Source organism: Ascaphus truei, chromosome 8 (genome assembly GCF_040206685.1).
Source record: "Ascaphus truei isolate aAscTru1 chromosome 8, aAscTru1.hap1, whole genome shotgun sequence".
NCBI lineage: Eukaryota > Metazoa > Chordata > Amphibia > Anura > Ascaphidae > Ascaphus > Ascaphus truei.
The window spans coordinates 74766454-74782458 of NC_134490.1; the positions used below are offsets into that span (position 1 = coordinate 74766454).

At 40.7% G+C, this 16005-nt stretch overlaps 2 protein-coding genes across 5 annotated transcripts in view; one reads left to right on the plus strand and one right to left on the minus strand.

The window, feature by feature from the left end:
- ADGRA1 (adhesion G protein-coupled receptor A1) overlaps positions 1 to 16005 on the plus strand; it is a 692353-nt gene that overhangs the window by 219100 nt on the left and 457248 nt on the right. For 3 of the 4 annotated variants that reach the window (XM_075612706.1, XM_075612707.1, XM_075612705.1), the window contains one exon: positions 15416 to 15580. In XM_075612706.1, the coding sequence (XP_075468821.1) occupies positions 15416 to 15580 (165 nt within the window). Of the gene's footprint in view, positions 1 to 15415; positions 15581 to 16005 lie in introns of those variants that run through there. The other variant, XM_075612708.1, reaches the window with a different exon arrangement.
- Positions 4262 to 5733, minus strand: LOC142501005 (uncharacterized). Its single transcript, XM_075610245.1, has 2 exons — positions 5650 to 5733; positions 4262 to 5286 (listed from the first exon to the last, which is right to left on the minus strand). The coding sequence occupies exons 1-2, from the start codon at positions 5696 to 5698 to the stop codon at positions 4262 to 4264; spliced, it is 1074 nt and encodes a 357-aa protein (XP_075466360.1). The 5' UTR covers positions 5699 to 5733.

Consider the following 16005-nt stretch of genomic DNA (forward strand, 5'->3'; position numbering starts at 1 on the left):
TATTTGTTTACTTACGGGAGCACATTCATCACTAGCATAGACACACTTTTTAAGACAACTGTTTGTGTCTCTATCAATTGGTGTAGGATCCATGTATAACACCGACAAATGATAACACCAGCTTTATTATGGTAGCTTATATCATCATATTGACTATACTATGTATTTCTAAACGATTAATAAACACAGTAAACTATAGTTAGTTAGGTTAATGAAATATACACAGAAACGTACTTCATAACATGATGGTGATGTCATATTCAGAACATCATGCATTGGAGGGGACCATAACATCTGGCCAGTAACATTATTTGCTACAGTCCCAAACCATTTTATCTACATACCCATGTAACAAGAGATTTTAAAAATAAATGGCTACTTGGTTGTAAGTGTCCTTTACATTGGGAGAAGGAGTGGCTCACTGAGTAAAGACACACACTGGCACTGATAGTTTGAAGCAGGGGAGTCTGGTTCAATTCCCGGTGTGGGCTCCTTGTGACCTTGGCCAAGTCACTTTATCTCCCTGTGCCTCATGCGGCAAAAAAACATTTGTACGTTCCACGGGCCAGGGACCTCAGGCTGAAACATGTGTCTGTAAATCGCTGCGCCCTATACATGAACATGCTCATATTATTATTATTATTGTTACATAGTTTCGACAGTCATACGTTCCATTACATATTAGAATACACAAATGTGTTAGCAGAGTGGGAATGGTTGTTATATATAAAACACACCATGTCATAAAATGTTAGTAGTCATTAAAGAACACTCAATAAAAATTCATGAGGCACTCTTTTGCAACATCATTATGTTAATTAAGTGCTTATGCAATATAGGCATAAGGGTATCACATTTTTAATTGTTTGTTAATAAGCGCTGCAAGCAATATAAAATTAGTTCCATATGTAGTATAGTAGTCGGTGGCTCCTCCTCACAATCATCTCATATAAAGGTAGACTCTTCTGAAATCATACATTGATCCGATTGTATCTTCCCCGACATCTCTGAAATACAGCAAACACATGATGGTCAAAGATGGCACCTTACTAGATATGCATCCGTGACAACGCGTTACGCAGCTCTATATGATTGTGTAGATACACACGTCACTCACTTATATGTTAGAAGTAAAACTGTTCATCAGTATGTAATGTTTCTTTAAATTTGTAGCAGGCATAACTATGTATAAGAAGTGAACGTTGCCTGTATACTGAAAGATGTGCGCGCACATCTTTGTGTGCGCACGCACTTCACGCTTGGCTCCACTAACTGTTAGCGCATGCGCAAAACAAAGCGTACGTTGTGCGTTCAATACATGTTGAAAATACCAGTAAACATAACATCTTTATTTCAAATACAATGAAGACGAAACTACATTCGTTCTAAACGAGTACATCTGTATTCTTTTTAAACAGACGTGTTTGAACAGAAAGCACGGCCGATAACACAATGCGCAAATGCAATACGTGTGACGTCATGTTAAGCCAGCGTGAAACGCACGCTAACACTCCTCCCACTCAATTAACATTCGGCTAACGCCCAGGGTACGCCTACAAACACTGAGCCGCACGCATCACACACTGCAGTTACCGTTACTATAACAAAACATGACAGCCAATAGGCTTTGAGGCGCGCACGTCGCTTGGGGGCGGGACTTACATCACTAATCCTTTTTAAGGACGCCTTGGCCCATGACAAGGGTCCCACGTCATACGTGGTGGACCCGGTTTTCAATGTTGTAGATGTTGCATGATAACAAAACAGGTATGTGTTAGAGTAATGGTAAAATGTTGCTAATATGTTTAAAGGGATAGGAAAGTACGTATATTTATTCCGTCAGCAATGTGTACTACTCTTTCAGGTCCTACTATATTGTATTAGGAAACAATTTGTTTGTGATCGCTACATGTTATGCAGTCTGCAATGTTACGCTGTATCCACGCATTGAAAGTGAAAATGGTGGTTACAAAAAAAAAAAAAATTTAAACGCAGAGTCAACGCATAACGATTGTTATATTTACCATTCTTCTAGAATTAACTCTTCGCCTGGCTGCAACTGGTCGCTCCAGAAATGCAAGCCATTTTCATCCACGCTTAACCCAACCGCTGAATCCAGTATGGCACATATCTCCTCCAGGATGCGCTCATAGGAATCGCCACTGCTTTCTTCAAATAATTGGTCGGGAGGTAGGTTCATTTCTTCCGGTTCCCATTCCAATGCAATTTCAGCTGAAAGGCTTGGTACATAATCATAGTACTTTTGTTCTTGTACAATGTGGGTTTCAGGAATGGAGGCTGCAGATATTGCAGCACGTATCGATTCAAACGGATCAGTAGTAGCGGATACATTGCTATTGCCATTAGGAATAAATATGCCTTTCACGACAATATAAGTGCCGTCTTTCAGGAGAAATTGTTTTTCCGGGGCAATCTTCCAGAAACCATAGGTGTGTTGTAGCTTATCCTGGTCACGTTCAAAAAAGTCATTACTTGATAAAGTGAATCTTATTGAGGAATTAAAATTCCGTGCATGCTTACGGTCTTGGTAATAAGGATATTTTGTTCGAATGAAATCATCGATTTGGCGTGTGCTTGCTTTCTGTCCGCGACTGTTCAAGATGGCTTCACAGATCATGTACTTATACCCTAAAAGGGGATTAATATTGTTAACGAATTCATCAGCCATGTCTGAGTAGCACAAAAGCTGTGTGCAGGTCTGTGTTATTTGCTCATCAAAATGAATGTGCTGAATGGCTAACAAACTCCTGTTTTTCCTTGTCAAGGTCAACAAAACTAACTACTTTGACTCCTTATTTCAAACGCCAATTGGATTTGTTTGTCTAATTGGGTTAACAGTTGTGGTTCGTGATATGGGACTGTGGGAGAAACATTTCTCCTTCTTTTATCTCGTTTGTGAAAAACATCCCTAGACTGTGAATGCGTTCACATAGTGTTTTTTTGAAAACTAACAAAGACCAGTGTGTGAAAATATTTCTTAGCCAGGCATATCAGTAAAAACACACCTGCAAAAAGAAATGTTTTTTCCCCGCTTACATTTCTGTGTGTATGTGAAAGTCTGGTTAACTCCCTGTCTGCATGAGTTTAAATACGTGTATATATATATATATATATATATATATATATATATATATATATATATATATATATATATATATATATATATATATATATGAATATATCTCTTATAAAAATATATATATATTTATATATAATATTTTTTTTTTTTTTATATTGCAGGAGTACACACAACATTGATGGCATTAAGTATACCTTGTATGAAACCTATTTAAATGGTGAGAAACATGATTGAATGAAGTAATAAACATTTGTTTAAGCACAATACTGTTAGAGTCTCATACTTAGGATATTTCTCAAACATTAGGCCTGTATTATTAAAATAGTGTTTTCACAAGGAAGCATGAAGTGTATTAGTTTGTGTATACCAGTTTATATAGTACTATATATATATATATATATATATATATATATATATATATATATATATATACACACATATATACATATATATATACACATATATACATATATATATACACATATATACATATATATATATACACATATATACATATATATATATACACATATATACATATATATATACACATATATACATATATATATACACATATATACATATATATATACACATATACATATATATATATATACACACTCTCACACTCACACTCACACTCACTCAGTGTGTGTGTGTGTGTGTGTGTGTGTGTGTGTGTATATATATTATTATACATTCTGAGATGTTATAGAAACGAACACACAACTGATTAAAGGACAAAATTACAATGGCCAAGCAAGGCAAAGGTAAGTAATAATTTACACATAATCCTGCTGTACACGTACAAGAAAGATGTTTGCACTTACTTAGGTGTTTTAATAATTGCATGTGACTAATATGCATATGCAATTCTTACATCAATTAACACACCCAAATGCAATGTTTTGCTGCAAAGTCAATGGCAGCTTCTCTAAACTTAGCAACTGGCTCCTGGTGGACCATTACTGAACAGACGATTACAACATAAATATTTATAACACAATTAATTATGAGTGTTAACATTTCCAAAACTTCACGTGTACAAGAACATAGTTGAAAGTTTGGAAACAACACAGTCTTCAGCATACATACAATAGTAATTAGATAATCTGAAGTCAACAAAACAAGGCCAAAGACATATTTTCTGAATTATAACATTTATTTTTTTTGTTCCTTTTGCGAGCGAGTAACAGGCCTGCTTGTTGTCTCTTGAATTTTCCTTTTTCTTTTGCCACCAACTTTAGGCACAACAGAGCCACTTTGAGTGGCCTCTGGCACTTCACGGGCAGGGCTTGTGGCCAGTGACTGTTCACCTACGGGGCTTGTGGCCAGTGACTCACCTACAGGGCTTGTGGCCAGTGACTCACCTACAGGGCTTTTGGGCAGTGATTCACCTACAGGGCTTTTGGGCAGCGATTCACCTACAGGGCTTTTGGGCAGCGATTCACCTACAGGGCTTTTGGGCAGCGACTCACCTACAGGGCTTTTGGGCAGCGATTCACCTACAGGGCTTTTGGGTAGTGACTGTTCACGGACAGGGCTTGTGCCCAGTGACACATGTGAGCAAGTTGGTATACACTGCACAAGTGATGGTTGGTCTGTTTCATGTGTGTCTTGTTTTGTTTTTGTCGCCTCCTTTGTAGGTGTCTGCTGCTGAATTTGTACAGATGGCAGCGGTAGGATGTCATCAGGAACCTGCACAGCAATGTCTGCTACTTGACCGGTAACATTTGGGCCTGGTGAATGAATATCAGATGAATGTGGTGAAAACTGACCTGCATGAACAGATCCTGGCTGGGAGGTGTTGAATTGTGGTACATTAGTCATTCTCCAGTAATTAGCTTGTGTTTGCTGAACAACTAATGCTTCGAATGAGGTGTTGATTTTTTGCAACTGTTTAGGCACTTCAATGAAGACTCTGTGGAGATGTGCCAATTGTGATACTGTTTCTTCCTGCAGTCCAATCATCCTTTCCAGCACTGTCATCATGTCTGAATGGCGACGATTTTCTGCGTCCACTATTTTTCCCTCTGAAGCTACAATTGCATCGTATGTGGAAGTTGATGGACGATTTGGCGGTACAACAGTTTCTATTGGCACCTCTTCATGGTCACATGATTGTATTTCAGTCTCTTCTGTGGCGTCATCCTCATCATACTCATCATCCTCATCACCATGATGTTCTAAAAAGAAATGTACACATTATTAAATGGCATGTTAATGTATGCTGTGTTACTATGTAATTGTACTGTGTCCTAAGTAACACCTAACATGTTAGCATACGTTTTATAACCTCATTAAAAACTACCTTGACTTACGAATAATGTTTGGACTCAGTATGAAATATGAATGAATGAAAAGTTGCTCTAAACTCAGAAGTCCTACATGATAATTAACATCACTAACACAATACATGTTGCCTTACACTTAATTTTCACTGACACTAAGTAATCCTATTTAAAGAAGATGTGCAAAACAAATAATGCACATGACAACATAACATATAGAAGAGCACATATTATATGGCCAGCAAATGATACACTCACCTTCTAGTAGTGTTGAGCTGGCTGACCCAGGTGAAGACACTTGTTCCATCTCAGGTGACACATGTCCTCCAGGGGCAACTATATATAACAATAACATAAGTTTTACATTTACATGTGTAAATATTGAACAAACACTTATTGTATGTTCTGTATTTATGATTAACTAACAACATCAGTTCCTTAACCGAAAATGTGTGTGAAAGTGAACATAAATAGTTGTAATAACACTGTACATGCCTGTGTACTTAGAATTTTTGAGTTCCCTAACATACAACATACTATGTTTCTGCAGTAATGCGTGAGGATAAATAGATTAAATGAGTACATAAAAATCATATGTTGTGTAGTGATATCAGTATCATAATGTACATAACTATCATGAGATGACCATTCACAATGGTTATCATGAAGGTGGTCATATTGCAAAAAGTGTTGTTTTTGGTAGAGGATATGTGTGGTACATTAATCGAAGATGTGGCACACCTGAATGTGGCTGTGACTCAACAAGACAACACATGCAGTGTGTGATAATGTGTCTTTGATAGTAGTTCAACTATAGATATGAGTGAACTAATGTGTGACGTACGCTTTGATAAGTAATGAGTTGTTGGGGCATTTAGTAGCTAGAGTTAAGCTTTCAAATGAGTGTGATTAACTTCAGTTGTGCTATTCAGGTTGTAAGAAAGGTATTCCCTTCCCCAAAAAGCCTAATCAGCCACACCTTTCAATGACTTGAAACAGGTGCAAATGGTGTGAACTAAGTTGACCGTGAAATGAGGCTGTAATTAGTGTGTGTGCTGAACCCCACCCCCTCTGTTGAAGTGTATGCTGTGATGAGATATTAATTGCAGCTGCTTTAACACAATGGTAGATGAGCTAAGTAGTCATCTGCAGTGTTTAAGTTATGAAAACAATGACATAACATATGATACGTGTGCCTCATTATGCTGTCTGTATATGACATAAAGCAAAAATGGACCTTTTCATAAGCAACTATAGATGTGTTAGTGCCAGTGATGTTTGTAGGCCGTTACATGCAATTTCTTTGATGCATGCTTAAAATAGGCAGTAATGTCATGTTTGTCGGAGTAAAATCAATAAAATACACAATAATATGATACATATTTCTGTTCTGTACCTGTAGCTACTAATAATTTCTCATGAACATGTGTTACACATGTGTACTACCCTGTTGTTCCCCATCTTCGCCCACCATCAATTGCTTCCACTGCAGCTATGCATTTTGGGAATTCACATGTAAATGAGCACGCAATGGCACGTGCTATATTAGTTACTGCTTTTAGTAGGACTACTACATATATGTCTATTTTGAGATATATATATACAGAATCAGACATATACATATATAGATGCAGGTATGCTTATATTGTGAAGACAGTATAAAAAGCAGTGTAAATATGCAAAATAAGTGTAAGCAACGACACGCCTAGTACAGTAATATTTATCACCTGCTGGAAATTGTGACGGATAAATTCCAATGTCACGGTCACCAGCCAAGCCTTCCACGACGACGGTAAGTAATTTTGGCCGAAGCAGCTCCTCCAATGGAGTCAATATGAGACGTTGTGGTGTGGGCCCACCTCCAGTGCCAGTAGCATGCACGCGTTGGTCTTGTATTTTCTTTTTCAATTTGGACCTAATATCATCAAATCTTTTCCGACAATGATACTTGTCCCTGACACTATTCCCACAGGCATTGACACCAATGACTATTGTGTCCCACATTTCTTTTTTGCTTGCTGCACTTGTCCGCCCTTGAAAAACATATAAAAGATATGAGGTAAATTAATAATAATATAAGCACCAGTTTCCTACACTGCTAGCTGTTCCAAGAGATAGCAAACATGCTGTTTTATGTGTAATATGTGCAGCACATGAGCATTCACTACTAAACCTATACATGTAAGCAAGGTTGCATTCATATTGTATGCAGTTCTGGCAAATTGACCGCCTGTGTTTATTTGTCCTTGTAAGGCATGATAAAAAGCTGTGTTTCCACACTAATGAACATAGAAAGATATTGTGTACCCATATTTGCATATGAACAAAACTCAGATGACCTAGGATCACATGTATTTGAATAATAAATGTAAAGTTACACTTACCTACTAAATGTCCATAGAGACTGTCATAGTGCTCCAGAATGCCAGTGACAAGAGCCCTATTTTCCTGGTCATTGAAGCGAGGATTACGTGGCTTCTCCACACGTTTTTTCCGAGCAGGTTTAGGGTCAGAGCTTGGCTGGTGCTGACTGGACTCTCCTTCTTCCAATGGAAGAGCCTCCAAAAGCTGGCCACCAGCAAGCACGCCACCACCAGACACCCCATCAGCAACTGCGCCACCAGCAGCACTCCCAGCACCAGCACTCCCACTCCTAGCACCAGCACTCCCACTCCTAGCACCAGCACTCACACTCCTAGCACCAGCACTCACACTCCTAGCACCAGCACTCCCAGCACCAGCACTCCCACTCACAGCAACAGCACTCCCACTCCCAGCACCAGCACTCCCACTCACAGCAACAGCACTCCCACTCCCAACAACAGCACTCCCACTCCCAGCAACACCACTCGCAGCACCAGCACTCCCACTCCCAACAACAGCACTCCCACTCCCAGCACCAGCACTCCCACTCCCAGCAACACCACTCGGTGCACCAGCAACATCACTCCCCTGAACAGAACGTTCACTCCGACGCGTACTCGCACGAGTAGCACTCCCACTCCCACCAGCATCACTCTTCCCACGCTTTGCGGGCATACTTCCAGCACTCACAAAAAACAGACAAGAAATGTACAGGCAATCACACGACCCACTTCCACATATAAAACAAGACAAAGATGTAAACAAAACAACAAAGGACAAAGCTCACCCAATACACAACAAGTCTCTCAGTCAATATGCAAATCTTCAATCGTCCAGCTCTGTGCGTCTCTCTCTCTCTCTCACTCCCAACAACACAGAGAATGATTAGCAGTACACGTTGCCTTTAAATATGGCGCGCAATCAAAAACATGCTTGTTTCGCCTGATTCAGCAAGATTTGTGATTGTGCAACCTAACAGCACCCCGCCACGCACGCCGATACACCTGTGTGTGATCGGCTCATCATCGTGAGAGTGGGCGGATTTGTTTTCTGGTTGATTTTGAATGTATTCGGCACTTACTGCATACGGAGAGGGAAAAACGCCAATAACATGACTAATCGATAAGCTTGCCGATTTCACATAATCGTCGCTTACTGCATGAGGCCCATAGTCCCCATAAATACGGTGTGGCAAAATACTAAACTGAGAAACTGTGTTTGGTAAACTTAATGGCAGAAGATTATACAAATATTTCATAGAGCAACAGGAGCTCTGGGTTTGCAGTAATCGGTGTCAGAATTATTTCCTTGCACCATTGTTGCATGAATTTAGAATTAACTTTGGGGGATTTAAGGAAAATTGTCATATAGAGGGCAGAAGCCAGGCCGTTTTTGATACGTGCATCTAAATACATCCCTTCAAAAGGGTTCAACAATGGGGCGGGCAAAACCGCTGGACAAAGCATTTGATCTATAGGTAGCGAAATCTCTCACTCTTAGGGATTCCATGTGAGTCATGTGGGATGGGTAGATTGTGGAACAGGTAAAGAATACGTGAGTCTCCCAATGATACAAAAGATTGTGGTTATTCATTAGTAACCGTGTTCTTTTAATGTAACCATGTATTTTTATAACTCTGTGCCCAGGACATACTTGAAAACGAGAGGTAATGCTCAATGTATTACTTCCTGGTAAAACATTTTTATAAATAAATAAATAAAAATATCCCTCACTCTATGAATACCCCTTGCCCTCCAGTTCTCGAACACCTGTTACAATCAGGTATCTTCTGTCACTGTCCAGTGTGAACAGAGTTTTTTGTGGATTAGGATTTCCAGTTCTCCCCCCCCCCCTTTTTTTTTTTTAACAGGAGCCGAGGTTAAGTATATTAAAGTGTAATTTTATCAAAACAACCTAACATGTATACAATTAACTTACATTTCCATTGGTCTATACCACAGCAGATCAATAAAAAAACATATTGATTTCTTAGACCTAGTCTTTCCCCCCCCCAATTTTTTTTCTCACCCCCATCCTACTATAAAAATAAAGAATATCCCCCCCTTCATCTCCTTCCCTCCCATGAGGCAGTGGGTAACTGAGGATGACTACAGTACAATTTGTGTACAGTTGTGTACAGTTGTGTGGCAGATCTTAGAGTACGAAACCCTGTGGATAGCCTTCTCAATGCCGCCTCCTCGATCGCCCCCAGGGCAAATGTACGGCCTTTGCAGCTTACCATGAACCTGTAGGAGAAATCCCCATCTATACCAGACCTTCTCCTAGACAATATTCATCACCGGTCGTAAGGCCCTCCGCTGGGTCAAAGTGAAAGGGGCGATGTCCTGGAACACCTGTAGAGTGGAGTTTTCAAATGCTTTTGATCTTGGGTCGCCCGCATCAGAGCCTTATTGATCTTACAAAAAAGTGCAGCCACAGGATTATGCCACGGGCTCTATCCCCTGAAGGTGGTTTAGGGCAGAGAGCCCTATGACACCAGTCCATGAGCAGTTGGTCGCCGGTATGTCCGGGAGGAGGGAGCCAAAGCATCGGGTCAGGTACAGTAGGCATCACGATCCACGATGCTCTATGGAATATTCCTGATACAGAGATTATTCCGTCTGGCCCTATTATCGGCGCCTTCTTGTCTGGATGCCAGATCAGTAAATTGGTCTTGAAGGACCTGCATTCTAGCCGCTGTGGTATGTAGGGCACTGGCTGCCTCATTGGCCCTTACTTCCAGGCGGTCTGTGTGGCCTACCACCGAGGCAAGTTCTTGCCTGAATTTAGCCAGGACTTCTTGCAATTCCACGTGGATCAGGTTCCAAAGATTGCTAAAAATATCTTTAATATCTTTTTTGGTTGTGTTTCGTGACTCTTGCTCTGTCTTGGATTCTGACTCTAGATCAGATTCACCATGCTGCTGCTGGCCGCCATCTTGGGTCAGTATGCAGAACTCTCTTTTTTTGTGATGAACTGGTGTACCCCCTTCTGTTGGGTTTTGCTATGCTTGGTGGGTGACATGGCGATTTCTCCTCAGTGTTGGGAGCCTGTCACTCACGCAGCCATTCCACTGAGCGTGGCGCATGCTCCTCCATGTTTTTATATTTTAATTCCTGTCATAAAACTTTTTCTTCCATCACATAGTTTTGTCCTTCATTAAAAAAAACAACAATAATAAACATGACAGCACACAGGAAAACAACAAAACCAAGGGGAGGGTGGGAGGGCAGTCCAAGACGGGCAGTCACAAGTTAAAAAGGGAGGGCCTCCTTTAGCTCTTTCCAATAACTATACTGTGCAAACTCCACCAATCCTCACCCCAGTTTTTCCCCATTCAAATGACCCCTTCCTTGTCTGCCTCAACAAAACCATTGGAAAAAAAAATGGGCGGGGGTTATCAAAATCATGAGAGTTACTTTCTGGAAGGAATAAACTCTTTAAGAAGATTATTACAGCAACTGTGTTTGACAATTCTGTTTCCACTTTTCACATCCTTTTTACACCTGGCTCCTAAGCTGCTTGCAGCAAGTACATCTTACATTTGAAATGATACACAAGAAGGAATTTTTGAGGCTGGAAAAAAGGAAATGGTCACGCATTTGACAATCCTTTTCTTCAAAAACCTACAGCAAGATGTCAAGTCGGAGATCTAGCTTTGGAGAAATAATGGGTTTATTTTAAAATGTATCATGGGGATAGCACCACGGGGGGGTACTGTTTTGGGAGCAATGCACCTCCAAAATATATGTGCAGATACCTCTACTCAACTTTCACGTGCTCAGTTTTGCTTGCAGAACGCCAGTGGATGAATGCTTGGCTGAACATCTGCTCAATAGAAATGCATTAAAAACTCTTTCAAAGGTTGCTTCGACAAAGAATTATTTCTCCCTATATCTGACGTCTTACAATTGTTTTCCTGATGTTCATCTGTTTTCTGCTTGATGGGATTTAATCATGGGCCTCTATTTTTAAAATGTGTTGTCACCAGCTATTTTTAGGAAAACAAATTGAAGATCAAATTATCTGGAAGTTACTTTCGCTGTTTAGCGCAATCTGTATTTATAGCTTTCATAGATGTGTAACATGTTTAAGAACTTGGTATTTAGGATGAAAAACCTGCCAATAAATTGTGCTTTTATTCAATTTAAGTAAAATGTTGCTATACTGTATGCTTAACACCTGAGATCCAAGTGTAAGATTGACTATTGTTTAAATGAAATTTGCCTTGAACTATAATTTTTAAGGGGCGCGGGATAAAGTGCTGCACTGTCTGAGAAAGAGAGGCCATGGGCACCGGATCGCAATAAAAAATATTTATTTGGCTGTCAGCAACATGTTAAAACAAAGATGAGGGAACCTGTAACGCGTTAGAGGTTCCTGCATCTCTACTATAACATGTTGCTGACAGCCAAATAAATATTTTTTATAGTGATCCGGCTCCTATCATCTCTTTTTCTCAGGCAGCGCAGCGCTACGTCCCGTCCCCCACGGGACATCTTCCGGAATTGTACACGCGAGCAGGGAACACGCCAAACCGGACTCTTCAACAACAAGGTCGTGAGCAATATCTGAATTCTTATTTACTCAAGGACTCTCTATTGGCGTTGTTGGTCTATCTCCAGGAGAACTATATTGCATCAATATAAGGGGGTCTACTGTCCCCACTTTTGTGGGGCTGCAGGCATCCCCTGTATAGCTATTCTCTGGAGCACATTGTGACTTTCTCAAACATTGATTATTACCTTTATGAATACAACTACAAGTTGGGACTTACCAGAACCTGCCTTATTTGCATGGCCAAATGTATCTCAATATACTTGTTTTTTCTGAGCACTGATTTAGGAATGGTTGTTCCTTTTTTTTCCTGTATAATTTTTAAGGCATTTGTATGATTTAACCATACTGTATATCCAAGTTGTTTGGTCACTGTCACAAACCGGGATGTCTAGTGCAGGTGTGGAGCCCAGTGGCCGGTACAGCGAGGGGAGGGGAAGGTGAAACGGGGTCACAAGCAGTGTTCAGGGCAGGCAGTGAAGTGGCGTTGTCTGGATCACATGCAGGCTTCAGGGCAGGAGCGGGACAGGGATTGGATTCAAACAACGGGACTGGGACAGGGACAGGTACTGAACTCAGTAACAAAAAGGGGCAAGCCAAATTACAGACAAGGACCTTTAATAATACTAAACCAAAAAACAAGCCAAAACATAAGCAGGAGCAAAAGATAAGCATAAGGAACAGGTAAAGAAATATAGTCAGTAGCAGTAAAGAAATATAGTGTACATTTTCCGGTAGACCTCACAGTATGGTATGTGTACATTTCCGGTAGACCTCATGGTATAGTGTACTTTTCTGGTCGACCTCATGTATAGTGTACATTTCCGGTAGACCTCCCGGTATAGTGTACTTTTCCGGTAGACCTCATGGTATAATGTACATCAGAGCTTTCCAAACTTTTCATGTTGGTGACACGCTTTTTAGACATGCATCATTTCGCGACACAGTAATTACAGTTTTACTAGCAAACCGGAGGTTAAACCCCTTATAAGAGATACAGACACATACATAAATGACAGAGAGAGAGGGTGGGTGACAGACACTGGGGTGCGTGTGACTATGACTGACTGTGGATTGGTGTCTGTATTCATTCCCTCTCACATACACTCTCACACACACTCTCACACTATCTTACTCTCACACTCACACTCTTACTCTCACACTTACTCTCACACACACACACACACTTTTACACTCTCACACACAAACACACACAAACAGGGATCAGACACACAGGGGGCCAATCGGAGCGGGGGGCAAATCAGACGGGGGGGGGGGGGGGGGCAAATCGGAGGTAAGGGAGGCATGGAGCTGTACTTACCTTACTCGCTCCATGCAGGAAAAGGCGCCTCCTCACTGTGCAGCTCGGATAGAGATTGGCTGCGCGCCAACCAATCAGGTGGGGGGATTTTTATTTATTTATTTTCCCCCAGCGCGCGCCTGTCACCCTGTGGTGACCAGTTTTGTCAAGGGGACGGCACACGGCCCGGCAAACCCCCTGATGACGGCCCTGACCGCCCGCGCCTCCCCTAAATAATCTTGTGCACCCCCAGGGCCCCAGTTTGCGCACCGCTCAGAGGTTTCTCGGCGCGACACACCTACACACTGCAGCCGATACACTAACGTGTCGCGACACACAGTTTGGAAAACTCTGGTGTAGATTATCCGGTAGACCCCATGGTATAGTGTAAATTTTCCGGTAGACCTCATGGTATAGAAGCACTCATTTTTCTTTCCACAGGGAAGAATAAATATGAAGTCTTTAACATTGTGAACTAGTCATTACAATGTATGGTTTTATAGTGTTAATTCGATTACAAGTAAAAATGTCAATATGTTTTCTTCAGCGGTAATTTAATTACCGGAAAAGTACTTGAAGATATCTTTAAAACTGCTGACCAAGCAATATTCTACATGTGTTTTTTTTTTAAATAAATCAGTTCTGTACTATCGTAAAAATACTTGTAGCATTTCATTTGTTTTTTTTAAACAACTCTGAGTGACATTTTGTAATGTATTATAATGAATAAGCATTTTTTCTTTCTATAGCAACCATTTACAAAGTCACATCCTCTTCCTCTTCTGAAACAGGCTCTGGCACACCCCTTTTTGAACTCTGCCCTCTCTCTAGCAGTGCCCCAATTGTATCTAGTGACTGCCTGGTCACATGATCTTCCCCACAGAACTTTGTATCTTTGGTCATCTTCTGTTGCACTGACAGCCGATCGATCCCCTGAGCCGAATCTTTGCCGAACAATCAGGAAAAAGGATCGATCGGCAACTTATCTAATTACTTCGCATTGTGTTGATTGTATTGATGCAAATATTAAGGGGAAAAATAATAAAATGTAGAAAAAAAACGTCAGCTTGGACTGCTGCTTTAAATGATGTGAGTTATTTTTTAGGGGTGAACTCCTGATATACTGTAAATACAGTAAATAAAATGACCACTTGTGGGTACATTTGCATGTCTGAAAGGTCTACAACCCTATCTTACCCTTTCTATCGCTTAGCAAAAAGTGCTTCCACTGCCGCCAGGGATTCTGGGTAATGACATGCAAATGAGTACAGTGTCACTCTTTACGATATAAATACAGAAGGTGGCAAAACTGTTTTTTTTTTTTTTTGCCCTATGAAACGATGCTTCAGAACAGTGAGTACAATTGATTGCTACCGTACTTCAATCTAATACCTTGGGAAATGATGCAGATGCGGAGTAACTAATTAAACTGCATGTTAACTTTTTGATACAAATGAAAGCGATGCACATTTGTGCTGTGATTGTGTTGCAACTTCTTATGCATCAGTATTATGGCATTTTTATATAATAAAAAAACTTTTGGTTTCATGCAGTTTTAGCATTTTTCAGATGCAAATGACAAAGTCAATGTAGCTGTGCCACAAAAATGGATGCAAAGAAACCATGGAGAAAATGGCATCGCGTCAGCATCTGATCACTCATGGCACCATTGTAATTGACAACTGAATTAGAAAATCTTGCCAAGTGTTCCATGCATACGGTATAAACTGTGTTGCGTACAGGATGTAATCCTGACAAGCTCATGCGCATGAAAGCTTAATGGACATTGCTTGTGTTTTGCAGTGAGCTCATCCTGTCCAGCATTGACATGGAAGCCTCTGGAGACTGGGAATGCCAAGTGAACACTTCCTATGGAAGCATTACCAAAAAAGTAGAAATCGTTGTTCTTGAGACTGGTGCACCCTATTGCCCCATGGAAAAAATAATCAACAACAAGGGGGATTTTAGGTAAATATTCTCTTGTCTCCTGTGCTACTTAATAATCCATGTTTTGCTGCATAAGGGGTTAGTAAAAAAAAGTGTAGCCCTATGTGTCCGGCTCTTAGGGTGGTTACATAGGTGTCTGTGATGTTGGCTACTCAGGATGCATTACTTTGTAAGGGGTGGTGGTCCATGCAATGCCAGGAACTTTGTAGTTATGGAAACAGGTGACGTTGATTCACAATATATACACATACACTATATTCCCCAGTTTCATACATGGTGGGGGCCACATTGTTACCTTCTTAAGTGACTATCACATTGAGTTTACCCTACTTGTAGGGTCCCAGCTTCGGGTACCCTTACTTCTTGCAGTTGAGGGGTCCACGTTCCTGCACACTGTCCTGCTGACATCCCTTCTAGCACTCTGGTGCTGAGGTGGCAGGGGATGT